Source organism: Melanotaenia boesemani, chromosome 4 (assembly GCF_017639745.1).
Source record: "Melanotaenia boesemani isolate fMelBoe1 chromosome 4, fMelBoe1.pri, whole genome shotgun sequence".
Taxonomy (NCBI): domain Eukaryota; kingdom Metazoa; phylum Chordata; class Actinopteri; order Atheriniformes; family Melanotaeniidae; genus Melanotaenia; species Melanotaenia boesemani.
In genome coordinates this window covers 10,042,552-10,056,175 of record NC_055685.1, presented here as the reverse complement: position 1 = coordinate 10,056,175, position 13,624 = coordinate 10,042,552, and the positions used below count along the sequence as shown (strand labels likewise).

The 13,624-nt window shown below is 39.8% G+C and overlaps 1 protein-coding gene across 1 annotated transcript; it reads left to right on the top strand.

Annotated features, from left to right (window-relative positions):
* The first annotated feature begins 5,684 nt into the window (after positions 1-5,684).
* Positions 5,685-12,053, top strand: lyl1 (LYL1 basic helix-loop-helix family member). Its single transcript, XM_041982868.1, has 5 exons — positions 5,685-5,933; positions 6,033-6,256; positions 7,395-8,940; positions 10,180-10,277; positions 10,991-12,053. The coding sequence occupies exons 3-5, from the start codon at positions 8,123-8,125 to the stop codon at positions 11,503-11,505; spliced, it is 1,431 nt and encodes a 476-aa protein (XP_041838802.1). The 5' UTR covers positions 5,685-5,933; positions 6,033-6,256; positions 7,395-8,122; the 3' UTR covers positions 11,506-12,053.
* Positions 12,054-13,624: the final 1,571 nt, after the last annotated feature.

Below are 13,624 nucleotides of genomic sequence, written 5' to 3'. Positions count from 1 at the left end.
GCCAGGTGCATCCTGGGAACAGAGCGATGTGCGATCGTCGACATGTGGTTGACACTGTACAAGGTGCCGTTACAGTAATCAGGATCACCATGAACTTTAGAGAGGCAGAGGATAAAAATAAGCCTCTGTGCTAATCCCATTACTGAAACATTTGTTGGAAAAAATAAAATCAGAGATGTTGCTTAAATTTCACAGAACATCAGGGATCTTTTGATGAACGCTAATTCCTCACTCTTCATTTTTTTCAGGAGTGTCTCATTACAGGTGGTGGGAAGCATTACTGTGTGCACTTTCCATTGAGTCTATGGGAAAGTTTGCCCAAGCGTTTGACTGGAAGTATTTATTATTTCAAGTCTGTTGAAGCTTCAGACAAAGAAGATAGAAACTGATTAATAGCCTAAAGAAATGACACTTTGTCATCATTACTTGAGTCTTAAATTTGCAAGTCTGAATATGAGAATGTCATGTGTGTTGAGTCATAAAGTTGCATTGTGGGGGATGCAGGCAACAGATTTATGACAAAGTGTATTTTCCACCTGCTTCATGTAAATGTCAAAGCTTCTATTAATCAGTAGCTGTTGCTATTTTTAATTTTCTTCTATTTTAGCTCATTCCACTTACGTACAATGGGTGAATTCTGTTGCTGCAGTCATGCATTTGCTAAATTATTAATTTGCAAATAACATTCCTCAGTATGTCACAATAACTGTTCAGCTGGATTTTTATATCTTTATAGGTTTGTTGAGGGTGTGTGAAGCCCTTTTTGTACATGAAATATGAAAACATCAAGTGATCTGGTTAAATCAGTGATACTGTGTCTGTGAGATTTAACACTGACAGAGATTCATTTAGTATTAGTTTGTTACAAGGGACTGGGCATACAAACTAGATGTAAGGTGAACTTTATCAGGCTTTTCAATCTAAAGATTTTTATAGCAGCAACACAGTGGTGCAGTCTCACACACTTGCGCCACAGCATGAAGAATCTGGATCCAAAGCTGCTGGACTCTGCGCCTCCATGGTTTCTCAGTGGGTGCTACAGTTTCCTTCACAGCTTAAAGACCTACATGTTGATTTAAATCTTAGGTCCCTCTGAGTCCGATCCTGAATGTTTGTCTTTTTTCTGCATTTGTCATTGGCATTCTAACATTTCAAATAAACCAGTTTGTAACAATTTGTAATAAGTTGTAACAGTATTTCCTGCAGTGTTTTCTCTATCTTTCCAATTTTATTTTGACTAATTAGACGCCCACTCTTAGACCTTACAAAGTGGATTAGGTCTATGAATGTTACTCACAACTCACAGTGACACCTAGAGAAAATGAATTATTAAACACTACAAAATTAATTATTTTGGAGTGTTGTATGAACACATAGAGAGATTTCATGTTGTCTGTAGAGTCTGGTTAAAGTATCCAACAATGCAGTTAAAAGAAAGTATAGCCAATGCTCACTAATCCATTTAATATATCCCATGATGCATTGTGCAAACTAGGGCATCAAGCAGACCTGCAGTAGCTCAAAAGTGTCATGCAACAATAAATAATGTTTAATTTACACTTTAATATCATTTCCAAATTGATATTACCACACACACACACACACACACACACACACACACACACACACACACACACACACACACACACACACACACACACACATATATATATATATATATATATATCACATAGTATCATTATCATAGGAGTACAAAGTAACAGATCAATCAGTTTGTTTGTGCTTTTTACTGCAAACATAAGTCAAATTCATAAGCTTAAAGTGTTAAATTTAATATGATGAATGTGGACAGACCTGAAATTCACATCATGAGTTATTCAAGATGTGACGTGTTTGTTTATTTAGGAAAGAAGCTAAATTACACTTAGTATATTGCTTTGATGTATGCTGAGATTGATCAGGTTTGTTACATTGAATGAAACAATTGCCTGAGTAATATCCAAAGGTTTTATTTTATTGGTGACACTGAATCCATTTTACTATCTTTTTCTCAACACCCCCTAAGAAGTCAGTAGGGATGAGTGTGGGATTTTTGGACCCAGCTCATGTGATATTAACGTTCATACTTGATGTCAGATTTAAGGCTCAAGGTATAAATCTATTCTCATTCTTCGCCTTGCGTATCAGCGTGAGCCAAAAGTCTTCAAGTCGTCCATGCTGTAGCTGGATGGCCAGTCGCCAGAACATTCAGGAAAAATAAACAGGAGTCGACATCTGTCGTAGCAGAGGAGAGCGAGCGTCTGTCCGAGCCAATGCTCACAGCATTGTTTGTCACTTTCTCCATGAAATTTACTGTGAATATTGCCTCAGACAATTAGTTTCCAGTGATCCCTATCACCAGGCACACAATAGTGTTTACACGACATGGAGGAAATGTGGCCATGGAGCCCAATTTAGGGAGTGTGTATGTGCTTTCTTGTGCATACTCATGTCCTCACTTTATGGTCATTGAGTTCCTAAAGACTCTAAGTTCAGATTGTGTACGTGTGATGATTGTTGTGCACTGCAGTACGTGTTTTTAATTAATTTTTAAACCACAAACAAGGTGTTTTCTCTCAATTATTTCAATCTCGAGTTCTGCTGACCTGAAAATGCTCCATTTGAAAACTATTACTGCCTGATAATTGCCTTACCTGGGCTGCTTCTTTTGAAGAAGATGCACATGGATGGGTAGGAGCAGGGGCAGTAAGGAGATGGAAAGACCCAAGTATGTAAGTTAAGTTTATGAACATCTCTGATCTTTAAGAGATCACCTTCTGCAGCTTTCAAGTTGACTAAGGCTTTCAACCTTTAGGCATCTGACATTTCCATCTCAGTTTAAAATATGTCACCTCTTTACAAATAAGCATAATATTTGAGAAAAAAGGAGAGACATTCACATTAATGGGTCATTGTGATCACCAAGTCTTTGTGACATATTTAACATTAGCTAAATCACACAGAACCACAGACCCAGTAGCAGGGAAGCTAAACTACCCATCAGCCACATAGTCTGACATCTTCTTCATGATATTGTGCACAACTTAGTTCAATGAAAGCATGTTAAATAGGGAGATGTGAGGAAAACTCATGCTAGTTTTTTCCTAACTTTTACTTAGTTTAGGTAAGATTTAGGTGCCAAATCTAATGGCTCAGATCTTAAATACATAATTTCCAAATGATTATCCCACTGGTTGCCAGGGTGATGACTCCACCAGATGTTGCAGCATCACTGACTCAAGCAATTTAGCTTCAGTTTGTGGCGTTCTTAAGTGATGACAATATCCTCTGTTTCACACATAAGTCAGCTGTAGATTTCTATTAAAATCATGAAGATTTGCTGTGTTTTTTTTTTTTTAACTGATATGATGTAATGTTCCATATTTTGTCGTTTTCAAAACAAGTGACCATAATTTAATTATGTAAATAAAAAAGGTGTGAAGTTTTTCTAGGTTAAGTAAGGGGATCAGTATTTCTGCAGGTGCACACACACACTTTGCTCTAAGGCTCCCCCATCAATAATACTATTTTAAGGCAGCCAGGAGGAGGGCGTAACAGCACTGCTCTGAGATTAAAACAATCCTCTCTTGATTTCTTCCTCACTCAGGGGAGAAAAGGAAGCTGTCTGTTATCGTTTGCTTCTATTATTATTCCCCATTTACAGTTTGAGCATTCAAACTGGGCCTAAATGAGAAAGTCAACAATTCATCTTGTGTCTGTTCCTAAGAAAACTGATTGTCTGAGACGGCAGGGTTTTACCCTCAGAAGGGGAAACCCAGCATGTAAACTGATTAGATGCTCACTGCCTCTGACCAGATTTACCAGGAGAAACTTTACAGCTTCTTATAAAGATAAAGCTGTTGGGAGGACTTAGCATCTAAAACTGTACCCTCAAAATATTTGAAGTTCAGGTTTTTTATTTTTTGTTTGTATTTTAACATGACAGACTAACCACATGCAAAGCCACATTTATTTAAACACAAACTTAATACACTTGAATGGGAAACCGGCAGTGATCCAGAATATGCACACACACACACACACACACACACACACACACAACCACAAACACACACACACACACACACACACACACACACACACACACACACACACACACACACACACACACACAGAGAACGAGAGAGAGACTCAGGAACCTTGTTGTTTCAACATAAATCATCCTATATAAATCTATCTATCTATCTATCTATCTATCTATCTATCTATCTATCTATCTATCTATCTATCTATCTATCTATCTATCTATCTATCTATCTATCTATCTATCTATCTACCTACCTACCTACATACATAAATACATATATATATATATATATATATATATATATATACTGTACTGTATTCATCTCTCATACAAAATTAACATTTTTAACTAGAACCAGAAAGTGGTGTTAGATGAGGTTACCTTCAAATATAATAAAGATAAGGTAAAGCACAGGAAAAGCTAAATCCCAAAGGATTAGCTGTCCCTCAGGTAGCTTTTTATATGCTGCAGGCAAATTCACTCTGCATCTGCAAGTGCAACGGTGCCACTACAACGTTATTCTTGCACACTGAGAGTGATCAACCAGAACTGCAGCTGTCGGACGCAAAAAAGTGTGACAGCTCATAGATGACGCTTTCTGCACTCTGATTCAACAAACCCAGCCAATATTGTTTATAATGATGATGACAGCAAAGGTGACCATGATGACCAAGGGGGAAAAAAACACAACAATAATGATGATGAGGGTGATGACAGATTTGTTGCTAAGCGAGCCCCTGTCTTTCCCAGGACCTTGAGGGTCAGGTAACTGTAAAGGCTTTTAAAATGTTTGTGTTTCAGTCTGTCTGAGGAGGAAATGACTGAGGGAATGTAAAAGAAATTCTGACCCTGAGGGTGAGAGAGAGAGAAACACAGAGCAATGGATTGGGAAGGTGTGAGCATGAATGGGTGAACACCAAGGATAACGGGGGAGGGGTAGATCGAAGGGACGAAGGTCGGAGCTCTTGGAGAGGAAAGTTAGCATGATGACAAATTGTGTGTTGGTCATTAGAGACACAGGTGTGTTCTGATGTGACAACAGAAACCAAAGACCAAAAATCTGCCTTGGATCCAGTCAGTGATACCTAATTGTATAACTTTAATGCAGTTATAGAATGGATGGGGGTGTTAGAGCCAACCAACATACATATATGTATAGAAATATCATATAGTAAATTAATACACCATATATCATCTTCATAAGTTCATACAATGCTCCTGCAAATTTCTTTTCTTAATTGATTGATTTAAAAAAAAGGTGATATGGCAAGTGATTTTCTCAGTGGCTTTGTTTACCTATGTGGATACACTGTATGTCTTTCTGCATCGTCTGTTTAATACATTGTGATGTAAGTGCATTGGCACATATTTGCTTGGAAACAGTCCAAAACCCTTCAAAGTCTGGGACTGACCAGTCTAGTGCCATGTTTATGTGAGTATGCACGCATGTAAGCATGAACCTGCATGTGTGTGTGTGTGTGTGTTGGTGGTAGTGGGGGTAGAGGAGGGGTGGTGAAGGTTCCTTATCTACAGACCACAGGCAGCTTTTGAGGCTCTTATCAGCAGCCACCACATTGTACTAGCACATCCTCTTGTCCAGCAGGGAGCGGAAAACTCTCCTTGCAACATGGTTCCCTTTCTCTCTCCGTTTTCTCTCTCCTACTTCTCATTTGCCAGAACCAGAACTCTGGCAACCAACTAGAGCATTGTGTCTTCTTGGCGAAGAAGAGGCACTGGGATAGACAGGGGTAGTGAAAGACAGACACAGTGAGGTGAAGATGACATATGGACAAGGTGGGGGGGTGGACAGCAGAGACCTGCACCATCTATCTACACGCTTTGGATGTGTTTTTGTTCAAAAGAGTAACTTCCCAACAACAAATATGTAATCTTCAGTTTTGGCCTTGTTGAGATGTCTTGCTTATTTATTTATCTATTTTTCTAAAAGATGACAATTTAAAATTTCAAAAGGATTTTATGTCAGTAGGAGGATTCTTTTGAGCGTCGTCAGACTGTTTGGCTCCAGTTTTGGTCTCAGACACTGACGGACAACTGCTGACGGGCTGCAGCAGATAGCGAGTGACTTGAAGGAGGAAGGAGAAGACATTAAATGCTGCGCACATACATGTGCTTTCACAGATCACTTGAACTCTGACAGACGTTGCGTGACTGTCGGATGAGCCGCATTGTGGATGTCATTATGTGTCAGTGAGTATTTACGATACTGTATATTTTACATTTACAACTTTATTATTTATTTTTAAAAGATCTGCTACCTTTAACATTTATTTTCAATGATAATAATACATAAAACCTAATAGGGGCTTCAGTTTAATGTACCATATGTTATATGAAGAACATTTGTCAGGGTGTAAATGATGTAAATAATTTTGATCATGATAAAGAATGAAGACATTTAGATTGACATTTAACACACACACACACACACACATATATATATATAATATATATCATATATGTATCAGATAAGTTTTGCTGGATGGGCATTTTTGCTAATTTATATAAAAATTGTTTTAGTTTCTTTTTATGATTTTTTCATAAATGAGAATACAAGTTAATGAAATAAATTGATTCTGCATAAAAGAAGGATTCATATCAGACAGATCCAAACTTTTATGCAATAACAATATCTGTAGAAAATATTCACATTTTTAAAGCATAGCATGTACTGCAACAAAAGAATGCTTACTTGCTTTGTAATACAAAATCAAATCATCCAAAGACTTTGTGCAGCTACTTTCAGTGAAATGATCACATATTGCTGGATCTCACATGTTTAAAAGGCAGTTAGATCACAACTTCAAAACTTCTAGATAAGTGCAGGTAAACTAAAGCTTGTTTTAAATAAAGATATTTTTACATGTGTTCAGCACAAAACCATGTTGTTCACTGCCACCTGCATGTGTCGTCTCTAGACAAGATGGTGAAAGACGGAACTGTCCGACATAAAGTCATGATGACCAGAAAAACAAAACGGGAACAAAAGTGATTGCGAAAACTGAGAAATTATTAGAGCCTTCCACTTTCCAGTGCAGAACATTTTTGTTTGCACTTAATAAAGAACAACTTACTAAAATTCAGTACTTTTTGTATATCATATTGAAGCTAAATTGTGAAATAATTATGTTTTTATTTATGTGAGAAGAATTTACATTTACTGAAGAGCAGCTTCAACTGAAAAAATCTCGATAACCACTTATATATATATATATATATAATTTAGCTAGTGAGGTGTGAACATGCTACGTTTACTAAATATGCACCAAATATATCATGCATTTTGAGCATATTGTTTGTTTTTTTTCTCTCCTTTTTTTTTTAACAGACTCTTTGATTCCAATCCAATCTTCAAGGATCAGGGGCATTTTGGATCCTTAAAAGGATTTTGAGTCATATCCTCAAAGTATACACAGCTTTATAAAGAGAAACCCCAAGAGACTCATTCAAAACCTAAAACTTGCTATTCAGGATGTGCTGTAAGAAAAATATAGACACCCATTTTACATCAAAACACAACAGCCGTCCGTGCTGCATGCTGGAGCCCGAGTCAACAATGCAGGAGTAGCCATCCATTCAGGACTACGAGAACTGGAATCCTCTGCAATGTTCATGTGAGGGTTCACAGTTATTTTGCTGCTACAGGACAGCCATCAGAGGTGGGAAAAATAAGAGAGACTGCATCAACATGAAGGTTTTGGGAGTTTGAACATATCTGAAACAATGATGTAGAGACATGTGCTGCTCAGGCTAAAAAGCTTTTGGAGGCATATTCACGATTTGTGATATTAAGCCAAATTAAAAAAAAAAAAAAAACTGACAAGATCTGGATCAGGAGTGGCCCAAAGTTTCATCAAAGGTGGAAAAAAACTTATTTGATGGATTTCAGGTTGATCATTGTATGTGAGGAAGAGCAGAAAAGCTAAACAAAGGAAGAAGAAATTAAGGGTCACCGCTACAGAAAAACTCCTGAACGTGAAGAGGAGAGGTTTGAAGTGCTCAGCTGGCCCAGCTGTTGGCGGTAGACATGAGCTCATTAGCTTTTCTCAATCTTAAATGAAAACAGGACAGGGACTGGACAAGTTGGTCAGCCAAGAGGAAAGACAGCTTATAATTGACAGGGTTTCCTCCAGGGACTTCACCACCATGATGGAGAAGCTGAACCACAGTGCCTCACCTGCCTCACCTCACGACCTACCTCGCCCCCCCTCCTCTTCATCTTCCTCTGCCTCCTCCCCGTCCTGTGCGTCTGTGGAGCTGCGCAGCAAGACTCCAGCATCCTTGGTTGCCATCAGCATCCCTGTAACTGAGCACACTGATGTCCCTATTGTCCCCTCAACGCGGTCTCCCAGCACGTTGACAATGATGTTGACCAATCACCAAACAGATACAACTACTGCACCTGAGCCTGCTGTCGTGGAGATGGAGGAAGAGGAGGAGGAGATATTGCACGAGCCAAAAAGCATCGACACCACCGGGGATTCAACACATGGCTCGCCAACTCTTTCCTCTCCACCTCCACTCCTCCCAGCACCAGCCAAGACTTCCCCATGCCCTCTACCTCCTCCAACTTCCAACAAAGCTTTCCCTCTGTCATCCTCCTCCTCACCTCTTCCTCCCCACATTCCGGTCATCAGTCTCGGCCACAGCAAGCCCCCTCTCCAGCTCTCCAGCACCCCTTTGACAGCCCTCCACCCAATTCCCAACCTCATACACGGCGTCCACGGGGACATTCGGCGCAGTCAGCAGACTTGTTTACCTATGGTCAGCCCTGGAGCTTCGGGATTATCTGGAGGTCCCGGAGGCCCCTCAGCTTCTTCACCTGGGCCCCTGTTGGCTCAGCAATACTTGCCTGCACACCCCTTCCTCACCAGGTGAGACTAAGCTTATTCTTTCATAAGTATGTCGTTTCCAAACCTTTTTGTCTTAAAATATTTTAAAATCAAGCAGACCAGACATTTGAGTCCTTATTATATATGTTAAACCTTTTTTTGGAGGCCTCAAGAGTCAAAAAACAATAAATAATGTGTAATTTTGCTATTTTACTTTTACCTGATTATAATCCTGAGAAACTACAGCATCAGCAGATGATAGAATATATTTTTATCAGTCAAATAATCCTTAAAGTTACATTCAAAAGTGAAGAAAATCTGAATTATTCAACAATAGCTTAAGCTCTACACAGTGAAAAGACCTATATTACATAGTGAAATCACATGTTCAGCAAAATGGTCAAACACATTATAACATAACTCCCAGAAATGTTAGTAATAAGTTGTTTCTGGTTAATTTGAACCTTTAATCGCTAGGATTTCATGATTTTCTATTATGATTTATGGTGGCTACACTGCAGCGTTATGTGAAATGACAAGAATGTGTGTTGTTACAGAGAAACATTTCTCATGCCAAATTTACTCAAACCAAAAAATGGGTGGTAAAAAGAAGTCTGAACCATGTCTGTATGCATTAAAGTGCCAAAAACCTGGAGAGATCCCTTTGTGAACATATACTTTCTGTTTTAATTACAGCTAAATTTAGCCATTAAACTCACAAAAGGTAACAAAACAGTCCTCTTTAAGCCTGTTTTTGGGGTCCAGGAGGCTCTTTGCTTACTCTCAGAAAGAAAAGCATTCATTTGCAGCCTTTATCAAAGCCCTCCTACTGTTCATCTTGTCTCTCCTCCACAGAGGGCTTTTTATACAGTTTTGCAGGGTTTAGCAGAAAAATATCCACCGTGTTGAAAAGTGTGATTTTTAACTCCACAGCGGATACAACTAGGGGATCCCATCTGTCACGGATTTCTGGGAATAAGATTCTGTTAAGTATCAGGAAGCAATGATCTATTTCATCCCGTTCCAAAGAGGAATCAGCTAAACAGATACTCGGGTGTTTTGGGATTGGATTGGAATAAAAATCACTCAATACAGCAATAATAATCCCACATTCATTAGCAGCTTCAACCATATTACCAATTTCTTGCTTTCTCTAGTGACATCTCTAATAAAGGAGATGATGGAACAACCTAACCAGCTTGTTTTTGTCTATTTTTCGTACAATCAGCTTAATTTTATTTATAATTTCACTGTTAAACATGCTGATGTTTTTACCTCCAGTTCTTACCTGGGGCCCTCAGGAGGAGGCTATGGCATTATCAACAACAACCGCATCAAGAGGAGGCCGTCATCACACTTTGAGATGGAGATCAATGACTGTGAGTCTATAAAACCAAGATTAACATTAGTACCCACACAACCATGATTACTGTTTGAATGTTTCATCTTGTGCTGGAGGAATAGATTCAAAGACTCAAATTTAAGTCAAATCTTGACACTTGAAAAGTGTGAGGTTGGTTGCTTTCCTATTTGTCTTATATTATTTGCCACTTTTCCATAACATGCCCATTTTTCTCATTGCCTATTTGGGGCGGCATGGCTCAGTGGGTAGAGTGGTCGTCCTGTAACCCAAGGGTTGCCGGTTCGATCCTGGCCTGTCGAGCTCATGTCGAGGTGTCCCTGAGCAAGACACCGAACCCCTACTTGCTCCTGATGGGTCGTGGTTGAGCGCCTTGCGTGGCAGCTTCCGCCATCAGTGTGTGAATGTGACCTATATGTAAAGTGCTTTGGATAAAAGAGCTATATAAGTACAGACCATTTTCCTGCTCGGGATGTCTAAATATATTTTCAAAAGTGCAGCAATATCAGAAAGTATGTTTGTTTAAAATCCTCCTTTTAGTGAAGGATCAGCACATTTTCTTATAAAATGAAGTGTATATAAGGTACTTTATGGGCATAAAAACTTTAAATGAGTAAAGTGAAAAAATCCGCTCATTGTTGGTAGTTTTAGACTTCTCAAAAACAGGGAAATATATATATCAATTTATCTGTTAAGGTATTTACATTTACACAGTGTTTATGTTTCTAACAGGCCCTCCCCAGAAACTTGCCCGTCGTGTCTTCACCAACAGCCGTGAGCGCTGGCGGCAGCAGAACGTGAACGGGGCCTTTTCCGAGCTGAGAAAACTAATCCCAACACACCCGCCTGACAAGAAGCTCAGCAAAAACGAAATCCTGCGTTTGGCTGTGAAGTACATCAACTTTCTCGTCACTCTGCTCAATGACCAGGACCAGGACGAGAGCGGTGACCCGGGTGAGGATGACGGTGAGGACCAGAGCGCCGCAGCTGGGCTGGACAGCGGCAAGCAGAAGACTCTTTTTCAGCGTGACACTGACATGACAGCAACAGCCCGTCCTGTCACGGCTCACAGAGACTCAACTGATTCGGTCATTGCCCTGGCTAATTCCCCGGCAACTTCCAGTTGCTATGGAGACACAGACAGTGATGAGAGCTTTGGCGCTAAGCCCTCTTTGGTGACCCATGGCATTTTGGGAAAGGTCAAAGGTCAGATGAGGATGGTGGCCGCAACAAATGACGAGCGGTGACACTAGAAGACAGCAAAAAGAGAGCTGTGCAGGCAACAGGAGTGTAAATGTCCCACTGACGAACTGGAGGCACAAGATACCCAGCGTGTTTGTTTTAACAGTTTGGTTTTCTTTCCAGCATTGTGCAAACATTAAATGTGACTGTGAGGCTCTGTGTTATTAAAACACCCAAATGAGGCATGAAACTTAATAGATCAATGAACCACATAAATAAGTTAAACTAATCGATCATAATGATCCTTTCAAACATCAAACTGCTATGTGAAATGTTATGGATCCATGGCAATGATGGCCTTAGTGGACCCATAAATATCTAACATCTTGCATGAAAGGATCAAAGAACTGGTATATTTTTCCAGTCTGCAGTCTCAGAAGTTCACATGTAAAATAATCCGTCAGAGATAACTGCAAGGACAAGGAAATAATGAGCAGTTACTCAGGATTTGCTGCATTTTATGTTCATGCTGTGCATTTTAGCCATGGTCCCACCCAGAAATTGTGACACACTTGTACCAGACAGAAATAAAGTGTGTTTTAGTTTGCTGTTCCTTATTTGATATCCTCTTACTGCGCTTTAAAGATGGCTCATGGTCAGCACAATTTCTCAACACATCCAAATGTTTTTGCTGCTCAGTTTAGAGAAGACTTGGTATCCTTAAAGCAGTCGTGTCCATCTTCGATCCTCGAGGATCGAAGTTCTGCAGGTTTTAGACGTTTCCCTACTCTAACACACCTAATTCAAATGAAATGACTAACCTCAACAGCTTGTTGTCAAGTGGTACCCAAGCATGTTGACCCATTAATCTGATTCAGGTGAGCTGCAGCAGGAAACACCCAAAACCTGCAGTACAGCGGCCCTTGAGGACCAACTTTGTACACCCCTGCCTTAAAATTCAGTGAGTAGTATTGTCAGTGTTACATTGCTACATTATGCAACTATTTTTACACTGGAAAGTAATTAAATTTGGATCATTATAGTTAGAAAACACTTTTAATAAAAACCAATTATATAAATCCTGCACTCATATATTATTAAGTCACCATAACACACTGGTGACCACTGAGCTGAGCTAAATGACCAAATCCCATTTGCATGTTGTTTGCTTATACTTTTTAGTAATAAAGTCATGAATACCACCATCAGTTTAAAAATAGATTAATAAAAATTAATGTAATGTAAGTGATGTGATAATAAGAAACTGGGCATTCACTGATAATTCTTTGGTTATTCTTTATGGTTTTGCAGATTTTATGTGTGTGCAAATATCTAAATGGATTCTCTACAGAGGATTTATGTGTTTTTTTATGTTGGGTGTGTGGTTAGGTTTAAGGAAGGTCAGGATGGATGTGGGATGTGGTTAAAGATGGCGTTTAGCACGGTGGAGGAAAGTGAAAAACGGGTGGTGGTGGGTGGGTGGGTTTGCAGCTGCTGCAATGCACCATGCGTGCTCAGCTCAATCAAGTGGGCAGGAAACGGCTACAGTTAGTGCTGTCTCATTGATGGCCAACGAGTTTCCTGAAGGGGAGGTGGTGGTGTATGTATGTGTGTTCGATCGATGTTCTTCCATGGAGGAAAGGAGAAAGGGGTGGGGGGGTGAGAAGAGAAAACAGCCACCAGGATGCCCTGGGAACCCATGAACACTCAGTTTCAGGATCACACAACAGGAAGAGCTGCTTTCACAACACTGCCATGGCTGCATCTGCCTGCTCTGCTGTGCCAGGCTGGTCTGACCCCTCCCTGCTTTCGGTTTGACACCACATAGAGGATTACAATCCGAGGCTGGGGTCACACAGTTTACACAACTGTTTTCCCAAGTCATGATTTATTATTGAATAATATAAAACTTGTAGGTTCCTGGTGTTGGCTGACACCATGAGGGGCAATGCGTGCAGCTGCATCCATGTAGGTGGAAGTTTCATTATTTTGGTGCTGAAACTGAGCTTATGCCAAGCTTTACTTTTCTTTCTTCAGTTTAAGTGTTACACAGTATAGTTAAAATAAAAGAAACTTTAAAACATTGACTGTAGCAGCTGGGGTGTTGACCCTCTTTCCCCAAGATACAGGGGGCCAAGCAGGGTCCTACTCACCAGCCTGGGACTTGGAGATAAAGCTGCCTCC